We start from the raw sequence: 22,160 nt of genomic DNA, 5'->3' as shown, positions 1-22,160 counted from the left end.
CCTCTCTCCCTGATCGCATGGCTTCTCCTTCTCAGTTTATACCCTCATTGGGGTGAAGCTGCTCCTCCAGCAGCTTCCTGGGAAAGAGCACCTAAGAGACTAGTGTACAAGCTTATAAACACAAGGATCCCTTTATTCTCTCACAGTCCATTGATAGCTAATAAAGAATTTCAATATGGGAGTCTTTCTCAGAATTTTAAAAGACTTGTCTTCTCATGTCTGTGTTGCTGGAGGTAAGTCTGATGTAATTCTGACTCCTGACCCTTTTTTTGTTTTTGCTTTTTTAATTTTTTTATTGGAGTTCAATTTGCCAACATATAGCATAACACCCAGTGCTCATCCCGCCAAGTGCCCCCCTCAGTGCCCATCACAGTCACCCTAACCCCCCACCCACGTCTCCTTCCATTATCCCTTGTTCATTTCCCAGAGTTATGTTCCTGATCCTTTTTGACACTTGTTCTTTCTTCTTCTCTCTCTCTCTCTCTCTCTCTCTCTCTCCCTCCCTCCCTCCCTCCCACAGACTCTGAGATCTGCTTTTTGTGCCTACAGCTGTGAAGTATCATAGGGCAGGATTTGGTGTGAATCCTTCGTTCTGGGCTTTCCTGGGGCCTCTCAAACTAGAATCTTGTGTCCTCTTCTGGAAAATAATTTAGACTATTTGAAGATCTTTACTCTCCATTTTGTTTTCTCTATGGGATGTCTGTCTTTCAGATGTCTAACCTCCTAGACTGGTCCTTTAATCTTCTTATCTTCTGTCTCCTGCTTTATCTCCTCTACTTCCTTTGAGATTACCTCAACCTTCCTCTTCCAGTCTTTGGGTTGACTTTCACATTTCTACAAAAGATTTTTTATTTTTAAGAGTTCTTTTTTGTACTCTGATTATTCCTGGTACAGCTTCCTGTTCTTGTTTTGTAAATGTAACACTTCACTTTCTATCTGAAGAGAGCCCAAGGGTGGTGCTTTACCCATTCCTTCATTTGTTGGGTGGGGGGGACATGACACCAGGGCTCCCCCGCCAGCACTGCTCTCCAGCTGCAGCAGCTCCCACTGGAATGTGCGCTCCTTTCTTGATCCAGAGGGGACACGTGGTGGGCTCTCAAATATTACTGAGGTGAGGAATCGATCCTGACAATAATTATGTCGTAAGAATTTTTAGCAAGGGAAGAACTTGATTGATACTCATTCTGTGAAGGTCACTGGTGGCCCAAAAAAAAAAAAAAAAAAGGCTGGAAGAAGACAACACTGAAGGCTGAAAGATAAATTGGGTGACAAGTGAGACGCTTTGGCCAATATGTGTGAAAACCTAGTATTCTTCAAATTCTCTTCCTGAAAATTGGATAGCAGTCCTACCTACTGTAGAGGATACTATGAACATGAAATAGGGGTAGGGAATTCTTCCTAAATAAGAGCATAAAACACGAATGGAAGATATCATTACCATTGATTTCTATGCACCATGGAAGAAGTTTTCCATAGATGGCAGAAGTGTGCAGTATGTTTTGCTTTCAAATTTTTTTACAGAATAATGTTTAAACAATAGGTGAGTGCTACATTCTGAATATATTGCAACTTCTATTTCATATTGTTTTAACTTTAGCACAGAAGCTGGGCCTGTTTGAACCTCCACCACCGCTACTATCCTCAGATGAATGGGAAAAAGTGAAACAGAGATCCATCCTGCAGGGGGACTCTATGCAGCCATGCCCCATATGCAAAGAGGAATTTGAACTCCGCCCCCAGGTTTGCAGCCCAAAGATCAGATAAGCAAACCCCCATACTAGGCTGAGCTGGAGCCTAAGATCCTAGGCTTCATGTTTCTAGTTTCTTCTGCCTACATGACCTCAAACACTTTTACATTTTCTTTTCCATTAATTAAAGAGAGAGAGAGTGTGTGTGTGAGAGAGAGAGAGAGAGAAAGCTAAACACCCTCATTAAACAGTTTTATTTACTGAATGATAGTCTCAAGTACAAAACTCATACAAAAGGAATGCTCCCATTCTACTGGCTGGAAAGTGCTGAGGAATGACTGGACACATTGGGCTAGGAGGAGCCCAATGCAGGAAGAATGAGAGCAAATTGGAATTTTAAGCTGATTTATGAATTGAAATCATAAAAAAAAAAAAGACTAGGCTTGAATATCTCCAAAGAATTTGTGTAAGAATCTTTAAGTAAAATGTTTTATTAATAATCTTTATTCATGAAATTTGACCACAGTAAGGTTGATGATGTTATAGATAATATGCAATCAATCTGCATCATAGGTTTTCTGTACATACTATGTCTGCCTAATCTTTTGGAATCTCCTGGCAGTCAGGGATGCTTCCACTGCTAGAACTTTGCATTGTGTTTTAAGCTAGCAGCCACACTACAACGGTTCCCCATGTGTGCAACATTGTGCTTCCTTCAGAGCAGGCACTTGAAGGTTTGCTGGAAAAATCCAGCAAAAAGAGTCAAAGCAGGCCTAAATTCATAGCCTGGGAACCTCAAGCTTTACTCACTACCTTGGCACTTAACTCTCAAAGTTAATTTGTTTTAATGAGTTTCATCATTAACAAGTTAGTTCATAGTCATAGAACGTTTGTTCTTCACTAATTTGAATTCACAAGTTATTTTAAGCATACTTACTGTATTCCAGATCTCTATCAAGACCTAATCTTAAAGCTGGGTATTTTGGGAAAATTTTAGCCATTGAACCATAGAATTATCATGTAGGATAATGTAGTATTTTAGTGTAGCAAGAGTTAATAGAACCACAAGGAGTCTTTCTGACCCCAGCAACCTCTTTTTTATTATGCTATAAATATTTAGTGTGACTGTTGTATGAAGAATGAAAACTTACATTGACTATCCTAAGCAGGGCAGCAGGAAGATCGGAATTTCACCATTTCTTCCATTCTGTTTTTTATAAATTTCTCACTAAATTCTTATCTTTGGTTATAGATCCAAACACTTATTTTTATTTTGCATTTTTAGTCAATTGTTCTCATATTTAGGTTTTTCCTTCACTATAAACAAATTTGGCATTTCCTCAGCGTTTAATGATTTCAGAGGACTTCAGTAATTCTTGTGCATCACTGAGGGAGGCATTGTACCCATATAACAGATGAGGAAATAAGTGGTCCACAGCAGGGCCACGCAGGACATGTGCTCAAGGTCGGCTGGAGTCTAATCCCAACTTCTAGGACATTTTTAGTGTATTTACCACCGCCTAATCATTTATTTTTATCTCAGAGAATGTTTGCTGATAACAAACTTTTATGGACATTTAAAAGTATAATATTTTAAATATCTAGAAGTGCGGTGTTATTCAGTACAGATCATCAAATATCTGTTGACAAAACACTTAAAGATTATTCTATCAAGCATGAGAGAGGAGTTAAGATGGTGGGAGAGTAGGGGTACTTGTTCCTCGGGCACAGACAGATAGTTCCCAATCCTTCCTAAACACCCAAGAAACCAATCTGAGGACTGCGAGGACACAGGTAGGAGGTGCAGAGAGTAGATCTGCGGTCAATGCAACTGTGGGTACTGCGGGAGGAAGGAGCCCTGCTGACGGAGACTACAAGGTGGTGCACAGCCCGAAGTGCAAGATCCGAAGGTGTAGCAGTCCGCCACCCCAGGGTCATGCCTGGCTTACGCGCTCCGCGGGCAGGAGCCGATGGACGCAGGAGTGGCCAGGGTGCGCGGAGGCCCCCCGGGCTGCAAGGAAAACGGGGGGCATCCACGTGCGTCAGCTTCCGGGCATAGGAGCCGGGACTCCGTCTGCCGCGGCCGGCCTGGGTGCCAGCTCTCTGCTGCACCTTGCCATAACCTGGACCGCCGTGCAGCGTGCCATGCTTCCTGGCACTGGCCAGCCACACAGCAAGGGCACAGTGAGATGCTCCCCGCGAGGTACAGCGAGGGTCCACACCAGAGGTGCCCCTGAAATTCGTGGAGTTCTTAAACCCAGGGACCCCCCCCCGGGATAAAACAGCTCAGACACAGGCAGCGTGAAGGCAGGGGTCTGATTGAAGCTGGGAACACAAGAGGGGTGACTGCTCACTGAAGAGTGGGGTGCATGACCTTGCAGCTCCAGGGCCAGAGAGCAGGGCGCCCCGATGTTCATCCCGCCCCTCAGTGCGGAGTCTTCAGGGAGCAAGATGGGGCCACCTAGTGGAGGCCAGCGCTGCGGACACCAAGCCCCGCCCCCTGGCCCGTCTGGCCCCCTTCGGGTCCAGGTCCGTCGTGTCTGTGTCTGCCCAGCTTGTCCACCTGTAAGGAGCCCAACAGGCCCCTCCCGCTGAAGGCCAGCATGAGTCTACACTCATAGGATGCTGCAAAGCTTAATTAAGCTCTGAAGGAAATAAGATCTAGCTTCCTTTTTATTTTTCTTATTTAATTCCTTCTTTTATTTTAAATTTTTATTTACATATATGCATTTTATATATAGTTTTTGTTTTGTTTTTAGATCTAGCTTCATTTAACAAGTAGACCAAAACACACCCAGGATCTAGTTGTGGTTTTTTTTTTTTTCTTTTTTTACTGCACAAAATGATAAGACAGAGGAGTCCACTGCAAAAGAAAGAACTAGAAGTAGAACTAATGGCCAGTGATTTTTTTTCTTCAAATTTTTATTTAAATTCTAGTTAGTGAACATACAGTGAAATACTGATTTCAGGAGTAGAATTCAATGATTCATCACTTACATACAACACCCAGTGCTTAACATGACAAGTGCCCTCCTTAATGCCTATCACCAATTTAGCCCATCCGCCACTCATATCCCTCCATCAACCCTCAGTTCTCTAAGTTTCTTTTTTAAAAAATATTTTATTTATTCATGAGAGACATAGAGAGAGAGGCAGAGAGAGAAGCAGGCTCCCTGCAGGGAGGGACTCAATCCTGGGACCCCAGAATCACACCCTAAGCTGAAGGGAGACACTCAACCACTGAGCCACCCTGTGGTCCCTTTAAGAGTTTCTTATGGTTTCTTTCTCTCTTTTTTTCTCCTTCCTCCCCTATGTTCATCTGTATTGTTTCTTAAATTCCACCTATCAGTGAAAGCATATGATATTTGTCTTTCTCTGACTGACTTCTTTCACTTAACATAATACACTCTAACTCCATCCACACCATGCAAATGCAAGACTTCATTCTTTTTGATGGCTGAATAATATTCCTTTGTATATATATACCACATCTTTATCCATTCATCAGTTGATGGACATTTGGTCTCTTTAATTGTTTGGCTATTGTTGATAATACAGCCAGGGATTTAATCAATACAGATATAAGCAAGATGTCTGAACTAGAATTTAAAACATTTATAAGGAACTAAATGGGCTTGAAAAAAAACATACAAGACCCTAGAGAATCCCTTACTGCAGAGATAAAAAAAAAAAAAAACACACACACACAACTAAAATCTAGTCAGGCTGAAATTTAAAATGCTATAACTGAGATGCAAACCCAAATGGATGCCATAAAAAGAGGATGGATGAAGCAGAGAAACAAATCAGTGATATAGAAGATAAAATTATAGAAAATAATGAAGCTGAAAAAAAGAAAAGAAAGGTAATGAATCACCAAGGTAGACTTAAGGAACTCAGTGGCTTATTAAAACATAATAACATTTGTATCATAGGAATCCCAAAAGATGGAGAGATAAATGAGTAGACAGTTTCTTTGAGCAAATTACAGCTGAAAGCTTCCCTAATCTGGGGAAGGACAAAGACATCAAAATCCAAGAAGCACAGAGAACTTCCATTAAGTTCAACAAAAGCCGGCCATTGCCAACACATATCAAAATCAAATTCACAAAATACACAGACAAGGAAAGAATCCTGAAAGCAACAAGGGGGAAAAGTCCTTAACCTGTAAGGGAAGACAGATCAGGTTTGCAGCAGATCTGTCCACAGAAACTTGACAGGCCAGAAAGAAGTGGAAAGAAATACTCAGCATGCTGAATGGGAACAATATGCAGCCAAGAATACTTTATCCAGCAAGGCTCTCATTCAGTATAGGAGAGACAAAGAGTTTCTCAAACAAAAACTAAAGGGGAACTCTCCTACACTGTTGGTGGGAATGCAGACTGCAATCCAAATGGTGCGGCAATTCTGGGAAATAGAGGTTCCTCAAAAAAGTTAAAAATAGAACTACCCTATGACCCAGCAATTGCACTATTAGGTATTTACCCAAAAATACAGATATGAAGGGGTACACCCCAATGTTTATAGCAGCATTATCAACAAAAGCCAGACTATGGAGAGAGACCAAATGTCCATCAACTAATGAATGGATAAAGTAAATGTTGTGGGAGCACCTGGGTGGCTCAGTGGTTGTGTCTGCCTTCGGCTCAGGGCATGATCCCAGGGTCCTGGGATCAAATCCTGCATCAGGCTCCCTGCAGGGAGCCTGTTTCTCCCTCTGCCTATGTCTCTGCCTCTCTCTGTGTGTATCTTATGAATAAATAAAATCTTTTTTTAAAAATGTTGTGTACACACACACATAATAGAATATTACTCAGTTATCAAAAAAGAATGAGATCTTGCCATTCGGGAAAATGCAGATGGAGCTAGAGTATATTATGCTAAGTGACATAAATCAGAGGAAGACAAATAGCTTATGATCTCATTCATATGTGGAATTTAAGAAAGAAAACAGATGAACATATGGGAAGGGTTAGGTAAGGGAGAGAGGGAAATAAACCATAAGAGACTCTTAACAAAGAACAAATTGAGGGTTGATGGAGGGAGGTGGGGGGTGGGGATGAGATAGATGGGTGATGGGCATTAAGGAGGCACTTGTGATGAGCACTGGGTGTTGTATGTAAGTGATGAATCACTGAATTCTACTCCAGAAACCAATATTGCACTGTATGTTAATTAAATAAAATTTAAGTTAAAAAAGAAGAAAAATCTCAAATACACAATCTAACTCTACACCTAAAGGAGCTAGAAAAAGAAATAGCAAATAAAGCCTATAATCAGCAGAAGAAGGAAAATTAAATAAAGATTAGAGCAGAAATAAATGATTTAGAAACAAAAATAGTAGATCAACAAAACTAAGAGTTGGTTTTCAAAAGAATTAATAAAATTGGTAAATCCCCCTGCCAAACTTATAAAAAAGAGAAAGGTCCCAAATAAACAAAATAATAAAGAGGAGAGATCACAACAACAGAGAAATTATAAATAATCATAACAGAATATTATGAAAAATTATATGCCAACAAACTGGGGGATCTGAAAGAAATTAATAAAGCCCTAGAAACCTACAAACTACCAAAACTGAAATAGGAAGAAATAGAAAATTTGAACAGATCCATAACCAGCAAAGAAATTGAAGCAATAATCAAAAATCTCTCAACAGGGATCCCTGGGTGGCACAGTGGTTTAGCGCCTGTCTTTGGCCCAGGGCGCGATCCTGGAGACCCGGGATCGAATCCCACGTCAGGCTCCCGGTGCATGGAGCCTGCTTCTCCCTCTGCCTGTGTCTCTGCCCCTCTCTCTCTCTCTCTCTCTGTGACTATCATAAATAAATAAAAATTAAAAAAAATTTAAAAAAAATCTCTCAACAAACCAAAGTCCAGGGCCAGATGGCTTCCCAGGGATTCTCTATTAGATATTTAAAGAATTAATACCTATTCTTTTCAAACTGTTCCAAAAAAAATAGAAATGGGAGAAAAACTTCCAAACTCATTCTATGACACCAGCATTACCTTGATTCCACAATCAAAGACTATTCTCCTAAAAAAGAATTACAGGCCAATATCTCTGATGAACATGGATGCAAAAATTCTCAACAAGATACTAGCAAATCAGATCCAACGGTACATTAAGAGGATTCTTCACTACAATCAACTGGAAAATTATTCCCGGGCTGCAGAGCTGGTTCTATATACACAAATAATTCAGTGTGACCACATTAATATAAGAAAGGATAAGAAAGAACCATATGATCTTGTCAATAGATGCAGAAAAAGCCTTTGACAAACTACACCATCAATTCTTGATAAAAACCCTCAACAAAGTTGGGACAGAAGGAACATACCCCAACATCACAAAGGCTGTATACAAAAAACCCACAGCTAATATCATGCTCAGTGGGAAAAAAACTGAGAGCTTTCCCCTACGGTCAGGAACAAGACAGGATGTCCACTCTCACCACTGCTAACATAGTACTAGAGTCCTAGCCTCAGCAATCAGGCCACAAGAACAAGGCATCCAAATCAGCAAGGAAGATGCCGTACTTTCATAATTTACAGATGACATGATACTCTATGTAGAAAACCCTAAAGACTCCACCAAAAAATTGCTAGAATTAATAAAACATGAATCAGCAAAGTCACGGGATATGAAATCAACGCACAGAAATCTGTTGCATTCCTATACACCAATAACAGGCAGCAGAAAAAGAAATCAAGAAATTGATCCCATTTACAATTACACTAAAAGCCATGAGATACCTAGGAATAAACCTAACCAAAAAAAGTAAAAGATCTGTACTCTGAAAACTACAGAACACTTATGAATGGAACTGAAGAGGGCACAAAGAAATGGGAAAGTATTGCATACTCATGGACTGGAAGAACCAACACTGTTAGAATGTCCGCACTACCCAAAGCAACCTGCACATTTAATGTGATCCCTACCAAATAGCACCAGCACCGTTCACAGAGCAGAAACAGTGGGAAACAAACCATGAAGAGACTCTTAACGACAGAGAACCCAGTGAGGGCTGCTGAAGGGAGGTGAGGGGGATGGGGATGAAGGAGGCACCTGTCATGCTGAGCACCGGGTGACATATGGAAGTGATGACTCGCTGTACTGTACACCTGAAACTAACATTACACTGTATATTCATAACTAGAATTTAAATAAAAATTTCTAAAAAAAAAAAAAAAAAAGAGAATGGGGACCTGAGCATACAAAAGGCTGCTATGAGATTAAATGGTGAAATTAAAAAGGACCATATTACTGAAGTTTTCCAGTTTAGGCTTGTGGGCAGTAAGTTTCAAGTCAAGGTTTTACAACTTTGTAAGTTCTATTTATTGCGATATTTCTTCCATTCTTCCTATTTAAAAAGAGTAGAGTGAAGGCAGGGAGGGGGGCGGTCACTTTAAAAATGGGAGAGCATGACCAAGACCAGGTGGCCCTCGTGTCCGAGACTTGGGTGATCCCCAGAGTCTCTCCCGCCCTCTCTTCTCTTGGTCCCCCACACTTCAGAGAAGATAAGCCAGTGGCTGAGAGCTTGGAGCCCTCGTTGACCTCCCTCCGTGCGTGCGCAGCTCATTCCTGCTGGTGTCTTGCTGTCATCCCCTGGTTCTCCTTCCAGAAGAAGCACCTCCCTTCCTCCTTAGAATATCCCCACTATGTGGTGGGGAATCGGGGTCCCAGAGAGGTGACATTTTCTTGTGAGTGTACTTCCCCTACATTTAAGAGGAAAAGGTGATTCCTTATTTCTGAGACATTTTAAATTTAAGTGTGTCACAGTTAACACGCTGGATGCTAAACAAGTCAGGAGTGCCCCTCAGCTGAACAAAGCCCTGCCCCGTCCCCACACACCCCCACTCCAGCCTGTATCCTTCCTTAGATCCACCCAGGAGATGCAGCCACATCAGAAGTTGTAAGTATACACTAATATTAATGGCTTCCTAGCAAACACGGTGTGTTTGATGTTCAGATTGTTGTTAACTTAGCTTTTCTTGTTGAATTATATACCTGTGCTGTGCTCAACTTAAATACTAAATATTAGAAATATCAAGGTTATTAATCTGCATTTTTTCATTTTTCAAAGAAACAAGCCTACCTTTTAAGCACTCAGAATTTTTCTTTTTAATTAAATGCATTTATGCTGCTGCTTTTTCAAAACTCATTTAAACTTCAAACATTTTTTTGTCTTCTCATGCACAGGTGCTGCTTTCATGTTCCCATGTGTTTCACAGAGTGAGTGAATCCTGCCTCCCTCCCTCATAAAGTGTTGCAGTGTGTCACCCTCATAGCTCTTACTCATTTAAAGTCTCCTAAAAAGAACCACTTATTTTATCCATAATCATCACTTAGAGTTAGAAATATGACTTTAGGCTATAGTACAATTCATCCTGTTATGAAAATTATGAATTTTATGTGACAAAAGAACCACAAATGTTTATATAACACAGTGCTGTGAGTAATGTGCATCAAAGTGAGTGACAGCTTGCTTCCTATGACTGACTGCATGGTAGCCTTCTACGCTGGGATCATCTACCTCGACACGAGTGGTTTTCAGAAGTTTTTGATGTATCTGCATGTATATTCTTGTAAATTTTCATTTTTGGAACAAGTTTCATGAGGAAGGTGTTAACATCTGATGAAACTTCTTCCCTTTAAAATCTAAATTGGACTGTCTCATAATTATGAGAGAAAACACTATAATTACATTAGAAGTGAAAGTGTTATTTATAAGTAATTACTTATACAATTCTAAGTGAAATGTTTTTCTTCAGGCATGCCTCCAGGCTTTTGAAAAGTTCACAAATAAAAAAACCTGCCCTCTCTGTAGAAGGAACCAGTATCAAACCAGAGTGATTCATGATGGAGCCCGGCTATTCAAAACAAAGTGTGCGACAAGGTAGGACAGGGGTCCCCCTCGCCTGCCAGCCGTGATGACTCATTTTAAAGGAAGGAGGGATTTTGCCTCCCTACTTGGCCACTGCCTCCCCCGGGTCCTTGCTCTCTTGTGAAGTACCTGCTAAGGCCATCCTGAGTTAGTCATTTCAAACATCCGTGTTCTAGGATCCAAGCCTACTGGAGGGGACATGTGGTCAGAAAGTGGTACCAAGACCTGAGGAGAACAGTACCTCCCACAGATGCCAAGTTGAGGAGAAAATTCTTTGAAGAAAAGGTAGGTCAAGATCCTTGATTCTCCAGATAGTCTGTGCCCACCAGTGATTCACTGGGGTCAGGGAGGCTGGCAGAGGCAGTGAAGCCTGGAGACTCACTTCATTTGTAGGCTTTTTACAAATGCTTGAGATGCTACTAAAAACCCCATTCAACATAAACTGGCTTTCCAACCGGGCGGCAGAGTACTGCGAGATTTTTTCTAGTTAAATCATAAATTTCATAAAATTAGAAGGTTAAGTTCAAAACTTTTGTTTTGCCATTTCGTGATACTTCCTTAAATAATCTCTTCAGATAATGGAATGGATAAAGCTTAAGATTTTCATAACCCTTGAACTGCAAGTTATAAAAAAGTGTCTCCTTGGGCCCCATGAGGTAACCAAAATGTGAGAGTTTCAGAAATAAATAACCTCAGTTTCTACCATTTCTTTAAACCATTTTTTAGCTTTTATGTGTACTTCTTTGGCTTAACAGTTTTCCACACTATACCCCATATGGAAAGGACAGGCATGGTGTGGTGGAGTCAGGGGAGCCAGCTGCGCCCACGCTCACCCCAGTCCTGCCCTCAGCAGCTTGGCGGCTCAGGCAAAGCCTCCGTGTCCTCCTCTGTGATATGACAGTAATAATCTCTGCCCTGCAGAGCTGCCCGAAGAATTAGAGTTGTCCTGACAAAGGCCTAGTGCACAGCAGGCACTGAGAATGTTCAATCATTACAAATGTTAGTGTGTTGCTCGAGGTCATCTTTATGGTAACGGCTTCAGATTTAGTAATTGGAAAGTCTGGTGTTCTCACATCATGTTAGCTTTAAATCGCTAAAACTCAACAGTTGCATGTTCCTGTAATCATTATTTATGGAAGTATCCCTTACACATTTATTTAGATCTTCCCTACATTTATTTGTTGTTTTAGCCTGCACTCTCATCTGGAATAATGAGTGATAGAAAATTACCCTTAACTGTATAAAGAGATCCCTTTTCTCCCCCTAATTATTACGTCCCTCAGCATGGGAAGCTAAGTGACCTCAGTCCTGTGCTGGAGGAATAGGCTGATTTATGGTTTTATCAGACTCCCAATCTGAGCTTCACAGGCCGAGGAGCTGTCTCTCCGTGCATCTTGAACCCCGCCATCCTTGTCTGTGCCCTAGATGAGGGGCTACTTGAAAGTGCCAGAGCTGCGTAGGGATCCAGAAACTAAGTGCATTTAGGCTCCACTCTCAAACAGAATGAAGCCAGATTTTCCCAGTGCCTTTCCTCATTGCTCAGGCAGTTAGTCCAAGCAATGTAGTTAATAGTGTGTGCAAAAGAAATCTGGATTTTGGCTAATTGTGACGTCATTAAATATTAGATTTAATTAAGAAAATACATTTATCTGCCCTCAGGAGTAGGACAACATTAAATGCAACATATGAATAAATGACCCTAAAATCCTATATATCTGGAAGACAAGAAGACTGAACCACAGATTCCTTTGTATGGCAGATTCCTTTGTATGGCAAGGCCAGCCTGAGCACTGGGTGGAGATGCCACGAGGGGTCCACTCCAGCTGACACAGGTGTGGGGTGGCTCTAGTGATGGGCAGCTCCGGCTGGTCACAGAAGTAGAGGCAGCCAGGGGTTGGGCAGAGACTATGGAGACAGAATCTGACATTCTACATGTGTATAAGAAAACTGTTCTCTGAGTCATTCATGCACCTTATGGCATGAATTAGGGAGCAAAGGATATTTAGGAAAAGGGGACATAGTCCTAGTTAAAGCTCCCCTTCCCATCTCTGCTTGTGGGGTAGACATGAGAAAAGCTTTGCTTTGTTTAGCAGTTAATTAGAAATTATTGCTTTTTTTCCCTTACAAAATTTTAATTACAGATGATAGTCGTTTTACCCATGTGTATAAATATTTTTTCATTTGCATATGTCATCTTATAATAATTTTTGAAAATACAGGCTACTCTACTTTCACATAAAGCAGTCATGACACTTGATTAATTATATATCTATACACAAAGATGCACACACATGCACACAAACACACATGCACACACACGCTTACAAAATCACACACTGTAATTCAGATCATTCTTCCCCAAAAGTACTGATTTAGCGCTAAACTCAATTTGTTGCACAAATAGGCATTTTATAATTGCATCACTGTCTATTTTTTAATTAACTCAATAATCCTCAGCTCTTTCTGCTAGTTTCCTAAATGTTATCTGCAATTTCTTCATTCCTCACTCTACTCACTTACCCTATTGGCTATAAACATAGAAATCTATAAGCCCAAATCTCATCTTATTTTTTTAATCCAGTTAACATACAGTGTAGTATTAGTATCAGGTGTAGAATTCAGTGACTCACCACTTCCATACAATACCCATTGGTCATCACAAACAGTGCCATCTTTAACACCATCACCCACTTATCCCATCCCCTCTGGTAACCATCAATTTGTTCTTTATAGTTAAGAGTCTGCTTCTTGAGGTGCCTGGGTGGCTCAGACGGTTAAGTATCTGCCTTCAGCTCAGGTCGTGATCTTGGGGTCCTGTAATTGAGCCCCACGTCGGATCTTTTACTCAACATGGAGTCTGCTTTTCCCTTTCACTCTCTCTCAGTGTGCTCACTTTCTCTCTCTCTCAAAAAAAAAAAAAGTCTGTTTCTTGCCTCTCTCTCCTGTCCCCCGACCCTGTCCATTTGTTTTGTTTCTTACATTCCACATATGAGTGAACTCATATGGTATTTGTCTTTCTCTGACTTATTTCACTTAGCACAATACTCTCTAGAGCCATCCATGATATTGCAAATGGTAAGTTTTTGTTCTTTTTGATGGCTGAGTAATATTTCATTGTGTATATACCACATCTTCTTTCTCCATCAATCAGTGGACACTTGGGCTGCTTCCATACCTTGGCTATTGTAGATGCTGCAACAAACATAGGGGTGCATGTATCCCTTTGAGTTAGTAGTTTTGTATTGGGGGGTAAATACACAGTAGTGCAATTACTGGACCATGGAGTAGTTCTATTTTTAACTTTTTGAGGAACCCCCATACTGTTTTCCACAGAAGCCATACTAGGTTGCATTCCCACTAACTTCATGAGGGTTCCTTTTTCTCCACATCCTACCCTACACTTGTTTTCTGTGTTGTTGATTTTAGCCATTCTGACTGGTATGAGGTGATATTATTGTGGTTTTGATCTGCATTTCCCTGATGATGAGAGATATTGAGCATCTTTTCATGGGTGTGTTGGCCATCTGAATGTCTTCTATGGACAAATGTCTGTTCCTTTCTTCTCATTTCTTAACTGGATTATTTGATTCTTGGGTGTTGAGCTGTATCAGTTCTTTATATATTTTGGATACTAACCTATAATCAGACGTATCATTGGCAAATATCTTCTCCCATTTCATAGGTTGCCTTTTAGTTTGTTGATTGTTTCCTTCACTGTGCAGAAGCCTTTTATTTTGATGTAATCCTAATAGTTTATCTTTGCTTTTGTTTCCTGAGGAGACATATCTAGAAAAAGTTGCTATGGTTAATGTCAGAAAAATTACTACCTAAGTTCTCTTCAAGGATTTTTAGGCTTTGGGTCTTTAATCCATTTTGAATTTATTTTTGTGCATAGGGTAAGAAAGTGGTCCAGTTTGACTGTTTTGCATGTGGCTGTCCACTTTTTTGCAGCACCATTTGTTGAACAGACTGTCTTTATCCCATTGGATATTCTTTTCTGCTTTGTTGAAGATTAATTGGCCATATAATTGTAGGTTTATTTCTGGGTTTCTATTCTGTTCCATCGATCTATGTGTCTGTTTCTGTACCAGTATGATACAATTTTGATCACTACAGCTCTGTACTAGAGGTTGAAGTCTGGAATCATGGTGCCTCCAGCTTTATTTTTCTTTTTAAAAATTGCTTTGGTTATTCAGGGTCTTTTGTGGTTCCATACAAATTTTAGGATTGCCACAACTAATTTAAAATAAATGAAGACAGGGGGTGGCTCAGCTGGTTAAGCATCTGACTCTTGACTTCAGCTCAGGTCATGATTCCAGGGTAGTAAGTTTGAACCTCATGTTGAGCTCTGTGCTGGGTGTGGGGCCTGCTTACAGTTCTCTTTCCCTCTCCTGCTGCCCCCTCTACTCCCATTCTTCAAATAAATAAATAAATAAATAAATAAATAAATAAATAAATAAAGCATTTACTGTCAGATATTATATTTGTAGTAGGTACACACTCTTGTCGTTGTTCCTAGTTGCTTGTATGGATACATGCCTTACACAATTGTCTGCCCTTAGCCCTGGGGAATGTGTTCCAAGACCCCAGCAGATGCCTGAGATTGCAGATAGTACAGAACCCTATATATACTACATTTTTTTCCTATACATACCTGTGATAAATTTCAATTTATAAATTAGGCACAGTAAGAAATGAACAACAACAAATAATAAAATACAAAAATTATAATGATATGCTGTAACAAGTCCTGTGACTCTGGTCTCTCTCTCTCTCTCTCTCTCTCTTTCTCTCTCTCTCAATATATCTTACTGCATTCATCCTCCTTGTGATGACGTGAGATCATGAGATGATAAAATGCCCACATGACGAGATGAAGGGGGGGTGAATGACCCAGGCATGTGGCATAGCATTAGACTATATTGACCTTCTGACACTACATCAGGGGAGGATCATCTGCTCTGGGACCATGTTGGCAGCAGGTAACTGAAACTGTGAAAAGTGAAACTGCAGAGAAGGAGCCAGCTTCTTGTTTGAATGTCTATGTGGTCAGAGCCCAGAGGGTGTTCTTTCCTATATAGACCACTTCTTAGTCATTTCCTGAATGGTCCTTGCAATTTAATGATTTTTCCCTACCTTTTAAAAACTCTCCTGCTGAGTTATAGCCTGAGTTATGGTCTAGGAACTGTTCATCTACAATTTTATTTATAATTTTAAATGCCAATTTGTTTTAACATTTTAATAAAATCTGAAAGAATTTCACATTACACAGGATTGTATAGATGCATCCAGACCATGTGGATGTATACACAAGTGATAGTTTGTGAAGAACTTTTATCAACAAATTAAAATACTATAAACTACTGGGTAAAAGATTGTTGAGGAATAGGATATTCACACAGTCTCAAAGTATCAACCCACAGATTATGTATAATTAACAAAGAGTATGAGAAAGACCTATTGGAAAGGTCTGACAGACATCTCAGCCCAATGAATGAAATTAGCAATAACTGGACAAGTTGACACCATGTGCTCTTATTGTGCACAGAGTGTACTAGGACAAAACATCACGTTTGCACTTTCATGCCAAAATGCTTAACCTGAAAAAAAAATAAAAAAAAAAAAAAAAAAAAAAAAACAAAATGCTTAACCTGAAACCCAATCAAGAAAGTATGTGATCAGGTAAATTCAAAGTGAGGAATATCCTGTAAAACAGCTGGCTTGGACTATAAAATGTCAATGTCATAAAGACAAAAGAAATGACTAAGGAATGTTCTAGAATAAAGAAGTCTGAGAACTATAAAATTTAGAGGAAATGACAGGTCTTTGATCAGATTCTGGATCAAAACTAAAACTAAAACAAGTGTGATAATTGGGATATTGGGAATGTGAATATAGATCATTATTATGACCGTGGTATATCAATGATAAATCTCTGTAGTGTGTTAACTGTATTGTTGCTGTTGGGTATAGTGTCCTGGGTCTTAGAAGGCACATGCAGGATGATTTAGTCAGAGGTGGTGTGTGGTTGTGTTTGCAGCTAAACCTTAAAGAGGTCACAACTCAGACATATATACATACATATAGAAGACCGAATACACTGTAGTGAAATACTAACAATTAAAATGTAAGGATAAACTCCAGCAGTGTTAGACTGGGATGCACAGTTTCTAAATCCAAGGCAGTGGACTGGGAATGGGAGGATGGGAGAAGGAGAGAGGATATAAACAAAAATAGGTTTCACAACTTATAACAAAATATGCTCTGTTTAACAAAGAGTTAAACAGGAAAATGAAAACATAACGCCTTTAGAAGAAAGCATTATAAATTTATGATCTAGGATTTTAAAACCACACACACAAACATAGACACACACACCATATAGGAACTGACTGATAACTATATACACTTACGTAGAGGGAGAAAAAATTAAGACCAATGACAAATCAGGCAAATATATTTGCAATTCAAAGGACCAGGGGCAAATCTCCTTAGTATGTGACAGCAGTTTACAGAAGGAGGACAACATGCATGGTTACTATATAAAAAGATGTTCAACCTGACTCATAATTAAAGAAAACTAAACAAAAATAAGAACCTGTTTCATCTATTAGATTGGCAAGAATTGAAAAATGTGATGATAATTATCTAGTACTGATGAGACTGAAGGGGAAATGGATATTCTTATAGGCCATTGGTAGAACAAAGAATGCACATCTTTCTGGCTGAGAAAGCCAGTGGCTGGGGGTTCTCCGAGCCCCTCTCTAGAAGTCACGCTACAGATATACATGTTTGCTGAGATGTATCCATGACTATGTTCACTATAGCAATGATTATAAAAGAGAAAGAACAAAGAGCCTGCCACCAAGAAGCATCCATATAGTGATGACTACACAGCAATTGTAAAGACCAAGGTAGATATGTATGTGGGGATAGTAAAGGATTTCCAAGAAAAGGCAACAAGAAAGAGTAACATGTAGAAAAGGTAGGATGATAGGGTTAAAATATAACAGTAATTACAGCAAACATTGAGATTAATTTCCTATCAAATAACAAACATATTGGAAAAAAAAAACCACTACTAGCTGCTTAGGAGAGACACATTTGGATCAAAAAAAAAAAATGTCCTATATAAAGGCATGCTCAAAAATAAATGAGGCAAATGCAAAAAGAAGAAATAAAATTGAAAATCACAGGATGCAAAAAAAAAGAAAAAGAAAAAAGAAAATCACAGGGTGCATGGGTGGTTTAGTCAGTTAAATGTTTGCCTTTGGCTCAGATCATGATCCCAGGATCCTGGGATCGAGGCCCACATTAGGCTCCCTGCTCAGCTCCCTGACCTTCTCCCTTGCTTGTACTCTCCCTCTCTCAATTAAATAAATACAATCTTAAAAAAAAAAAAAAGTAAAAGGCATAAAAAATAGAAAATCACAATAAAACAAATGAATATTAAAGTGCATCTGGAAATTCAGAGTCTAAATTATACATTGTCCTGGTGCTCATGACACTGAGCACACTAGTGTTCTGTGGCATACAGCTAACACCGTGGTACATGTGGCACTGTAACACATGTAGCAAATAGTGTCAAGCGTATTTATTATTAAATAAGAAAGATTAAAAAATGATGAACTAACCATTTGAGTCAAAAAGCTATTAAATATTAATGAATTTTTAAATGTAGGAAGTAAAAAGTATAAAGATAAAAGTAATTTATTACGATAAAAGTAAAACTGGTAAATGAAGTCAATAGCTGGTATTTTGGGAAAGAGAAACTAGAAGATATCTCATCAGTATTTAAAAAAACTAACAGGTACAAGGTAACGTCCTACCAGAGTTAAAACAGTTAAAACAGAATGCAGACACACAGAATGGGAGGCATAATCATATATGTGGAAATCATTTTAAAATGATAAAAGACATACAACTTCATGCTCTTAAATCTGAAATTATAATTAAAATTAACTCCTATCAACATAAGAAACACAGAAATATATAAAGATGACTGAGAAAAATTAAATCATCTCAATCTTAAAAAAAAAAAAATCATCTCAGGACACCTGGGTTGCTCAGTGGTTAAGTGTCTGCCTTTGGCTTAGGGAGTGGTCCCAGAATCTTATGATCGAGTCCCGCACTGGGCTCCCCTCGAGGAGCCTGCTTCTCCCTCTGCCTATGTCTCTGCCTTTATGTCTCTCATGAATAAATAAATAAAATCTTTTTTTTTAAAAATCACTTAAATCTTTACTGAAAAGATACTAAACAGCCATTTTTAATGACAGCAATCTTGAGCTAAGTAACATTTCCTTATCACAGTAAAGACCATACATCAGAAACTAAAAACTTTTAGATAGTGAAACCCTAAAAATGCAAAATAGGTTGCCCACTATCAACACACTTTGGCCAATCCTTGCCACTGCAGTAATACAAGAAAACAAAATACAATGTGTGTGTGTTTGTATGTATTACATATATTCTCTATACACATGATTTAAAATCAATAAAATCATTTGAAAAATTATTAGAACTATTAGAAGATGTTCAAACTGCAGATAAATATGCAATGATTGTTTCCTATAGAGCAACAAGAGTGAGATACAAAGTGCAATGGAAAGGATCCCTTTCATAATAGTTAACACCTAAAAATAAGCTTAATGAGGAATGTACAAGTACTGATCAGGAAAAAAAATATTTTCTGGGGTGACATTAGCAACATGGCCAAATGAAATGTTCCTCATTCATACCCACCACCACCCCTTTGGCTACAACAGTCTGCCATCCAACCACAGATCAGAGTGCTTCGGTGGGAACTGTGGAATCCAGCACCATATGGCAAGGGACCCAGAAGGAGTCTCACCCACCCACGTGTCCAGTAATAGGGATACACACCTTGGTTCCTGTGGACCCTGAAGGGGCCTACGAACCTGCTCTAGCGCATCTTAGCCACAGTCTGTGAGCCCCTGGAGAGCGCTGCCTCAGACAATTACCCACATACAAGAGAGCCTTTATGAATCCAGGTTTCCAAATGAAAAGATCCATAACACCCATGGGTATGCTTTGGATAGGGTTAGAGGAGGAGTTACACTTTACCCATGTCACCCCTCCCCCAAGGCAGCACAGCTCAGGACCAAGAGAGATCTTCTTACCTGTGATTTCTCCTGCAGGGGAACATAAAGCATGTGAGTGAGCACCCAGATTTTTCAGCTTTTTCTGACACTGCCAGAGATATTCGTCCAAAGTACTGAGTTGTGAGCTGCATGACTGTGGGTGGGAAGAGGCTGGAAGAGTAGCAGATAGGACTCCCAGAGGGCATGAAAGACACAAGGATCCTACTAGCTGTGTTGCAGCCTCCATCAAGAAGCCCCACTGGGGTACCTCACCTGAAGATCCCCCACACAGCCCCGAGTGCTACATATGCCCCACCCACACCCTGTGGCTGGCTCTCCATGCACACTCCTGAGGGTAAGAGCAAGCGCTGGCAGACAGCTAGTAAGCACATACAGAAAGCTAGCCTGACTCCATGGGCCAGGGAGAGACCACAGACTTGAGTTTTAGCATCTACCCTTGGGAAAGCTAAAGGGAGGCCAACAGTCCCTGGCGTGGAGTGATGCAGAATCCAGAGATGGCATACGAGCATAAGAGGGAGCAAGACATGGAGCAGGTGTATCCCCAGAAGATCTGACAAAGCCTCAGAATCCATAGCAGGGCTGACAGAGGTACTTCTCTCCTGACACCAGTTAATCAAAACACAGAAGGCGACTGCTATTGGTTTGACAACAGCAACGCAGGACTGGAAGAAACATGAAAATCAGGGAGATTCTCAGCAACCTTCTAGTAACCAACCCCAAAGATGTGGAGAGCTACAACTTACCTGGTAAAGAACTCACAACAGGTGTTTGAAGGAAGCTCCGTGAGGTGCAAGAAAACACAAAAAGGAGCATTTGATAGAATGAGGAAAACAATACATGAACAAAAGGACAAGCTCAGCAGAGAGAAATAATGACAGAGAACCAAGTAAGTCCTGGAACTGAAGAACAGAGAAGAAAGCATCACCATCAAAATGGATCAAGGAGAAGGAAGAATCTGTGAATTAGAAGAAAGGAATTTTGAAATTATCCAGTTGGAGGAAAACAAAAAAGAATGAAAAAACATATGTGACCTATGAGATACCATCCAAGGGAACAAGAGGGCAGAGAGCTTATCAAAATAAATAATGGCTGAGAACTTCCCAAATCAGTGAGAGATTTGGATAGCTAAGTTTAGGAAGCTCAGAGTCAACAAACAAACTCAATTAAAAAAATCACACATACAAAAAAAATGAAATCTTCCCCAAAATACGTTACAATAAAATTCAGTAACCAAAGAATCTTAAAAGCAGCAAGAGAAAAAAAAATTCCACACTCACAGGGGACCACTCCTAAGCCTACAGGCCAATGGAGAGTGGGACAAAATATTCAGAGTGCTGAAAGGAAAAACTTCCAACCAACAACACTCTCTCTGGCAAACGTGTGCTTCAGAAACGAAGGACAAATAAAGATGCTCCCAGACAAACAAAACCGAGGGATGTCACCACCTCTAGGCCTGCCTTACAAGAAGTGCAAAATGGTCTTCCTCAAGCTGAGATGAAAGGATGCTAGTTAGTAACATGGAAATACGTGACTGTATACAACACACTAGTAAAAGTAAGAATATAGGCAAATTCAGATTCCTCTACTACTGTAATGTGTTGAAGTGGTAAATTCTTAACTCTGTGTGTAGCTTAAAGGACAAAAATATTAAAAATACCTAGAGCTACAATTTGTTAATTAATGTACAGTATAAAAAGATAAACTGTGGGGTGCCTGGGTGGCTCAGTCAGTTGGGTGTCCAGCTCTTGATTTCAGCTCAAGTCTTGATCCTCAGGGTCTTGGAATCCAGCCCCAAGTCAGGCTCTGCAATCAGTGGGGAGTCTGCTTGAGATGCTCTCCCTCTTCCCCTCCCTCTCATGCTCACACTTGAGCTCTTGCATCTCTTTCTCTCTCTCCCTCTCTCTGTAATAAATCTTAAAAAAAAATGATAAACCATGACATCAATAACATAAAACAGGCAGTAAAGGGTAGTTTTTGTATGTGACTGAAGTTAAGTAGTTCAGTATAAAATAGATTGTTATATCTATACAGAGTTTTACATAAGCCTGCGGTAACCCCAAAGGAAGCCTACACAAAATAGAAAGAGAAGGGGATCAGAGCACATCTCTGTGGAAGGTCATCAATCACAAGGAAAAGCAGCAAGAGAGGAAGAAAAGAACACGGGAACCACAAAAAGAGCCATAAAAGAATGAATTCACTTCTCCAATCAAAAGGTGTAAAATGGCTAGATGGATTAAGAAAACAAGACCCAACTATATGCAGCCTGCAAGACTCCTTTCAGCTTCAGGACACACACAAGCTCAGATGAAGGGGCAAAAAGATATTCCATGAAATTGGGAACCAAAAGAGAACAGAGATGCCTATACTTCTAATCTGACAAAATAGACTTTAACTCAAAAGTTGTAACAAGAAACAAAAAAAGTTCTTTATATAATGATAAAGGGGTCAGTTAAAGAGGATATA

General features: G+C 39.8%; 1 protein-coding gene across 5 annotated transcripts in view; it reads left to right on the top strand.

Annotated features, from left to right (window-relative positions):
- Positions 1–22,160, top strand: part of RNF32 (ring finger protein 32) — a 44,900-nt gene that overhangs the window by 5,053 nt on the left and 17,687 nt on the right. For 4 of the 5 annotated variants that reach the window (XM_077849520.1, XM_077849518.1, XM_077849519.1 and 1 more), the window contains exons 4-7: positions 1,598–1,740; positions 9,891–9,923; positions 10,463–10,587; positions 10,752–10,860. In XM_077849520.1, the coding sequence (XP_077705646.1) occupies positions 1,598–1,740; positions 9,891–9,923; positions 10,463–10,587; positions 10,752–10,860 (410 nt within the window). Of the gene's footprint in view, positions 1–1,597; positions 1,741–9,890; positions 9,924–10,462; positions 10,588–10,751; positions 10,861–15,416; positions 15,570–22,160 lie in introns of those variants that run through there. The other variant, XM_077849521.1, reaches the window with a different exon arrangement.

This window comes from Canis aureus, chromosome 15, assembly GCF_053574225.1.
Source record: "Canis aureus isolate CA01 chromosome 15, VMU_Caureus_v.1.0, whole genome shotgun sequence".
In the NCBI taxonomy this organism is placed as follows: domain Eukaryota; kingdom Metazoa; phylum Chordata; class Mammalia; order Carnivora; family Canidae; genus Canis; species Canis aureus.
Note: the sequence above shows the minus strand (reverse complement) of the source record. Positions and strands in the feature narration are given on the sequence as shown.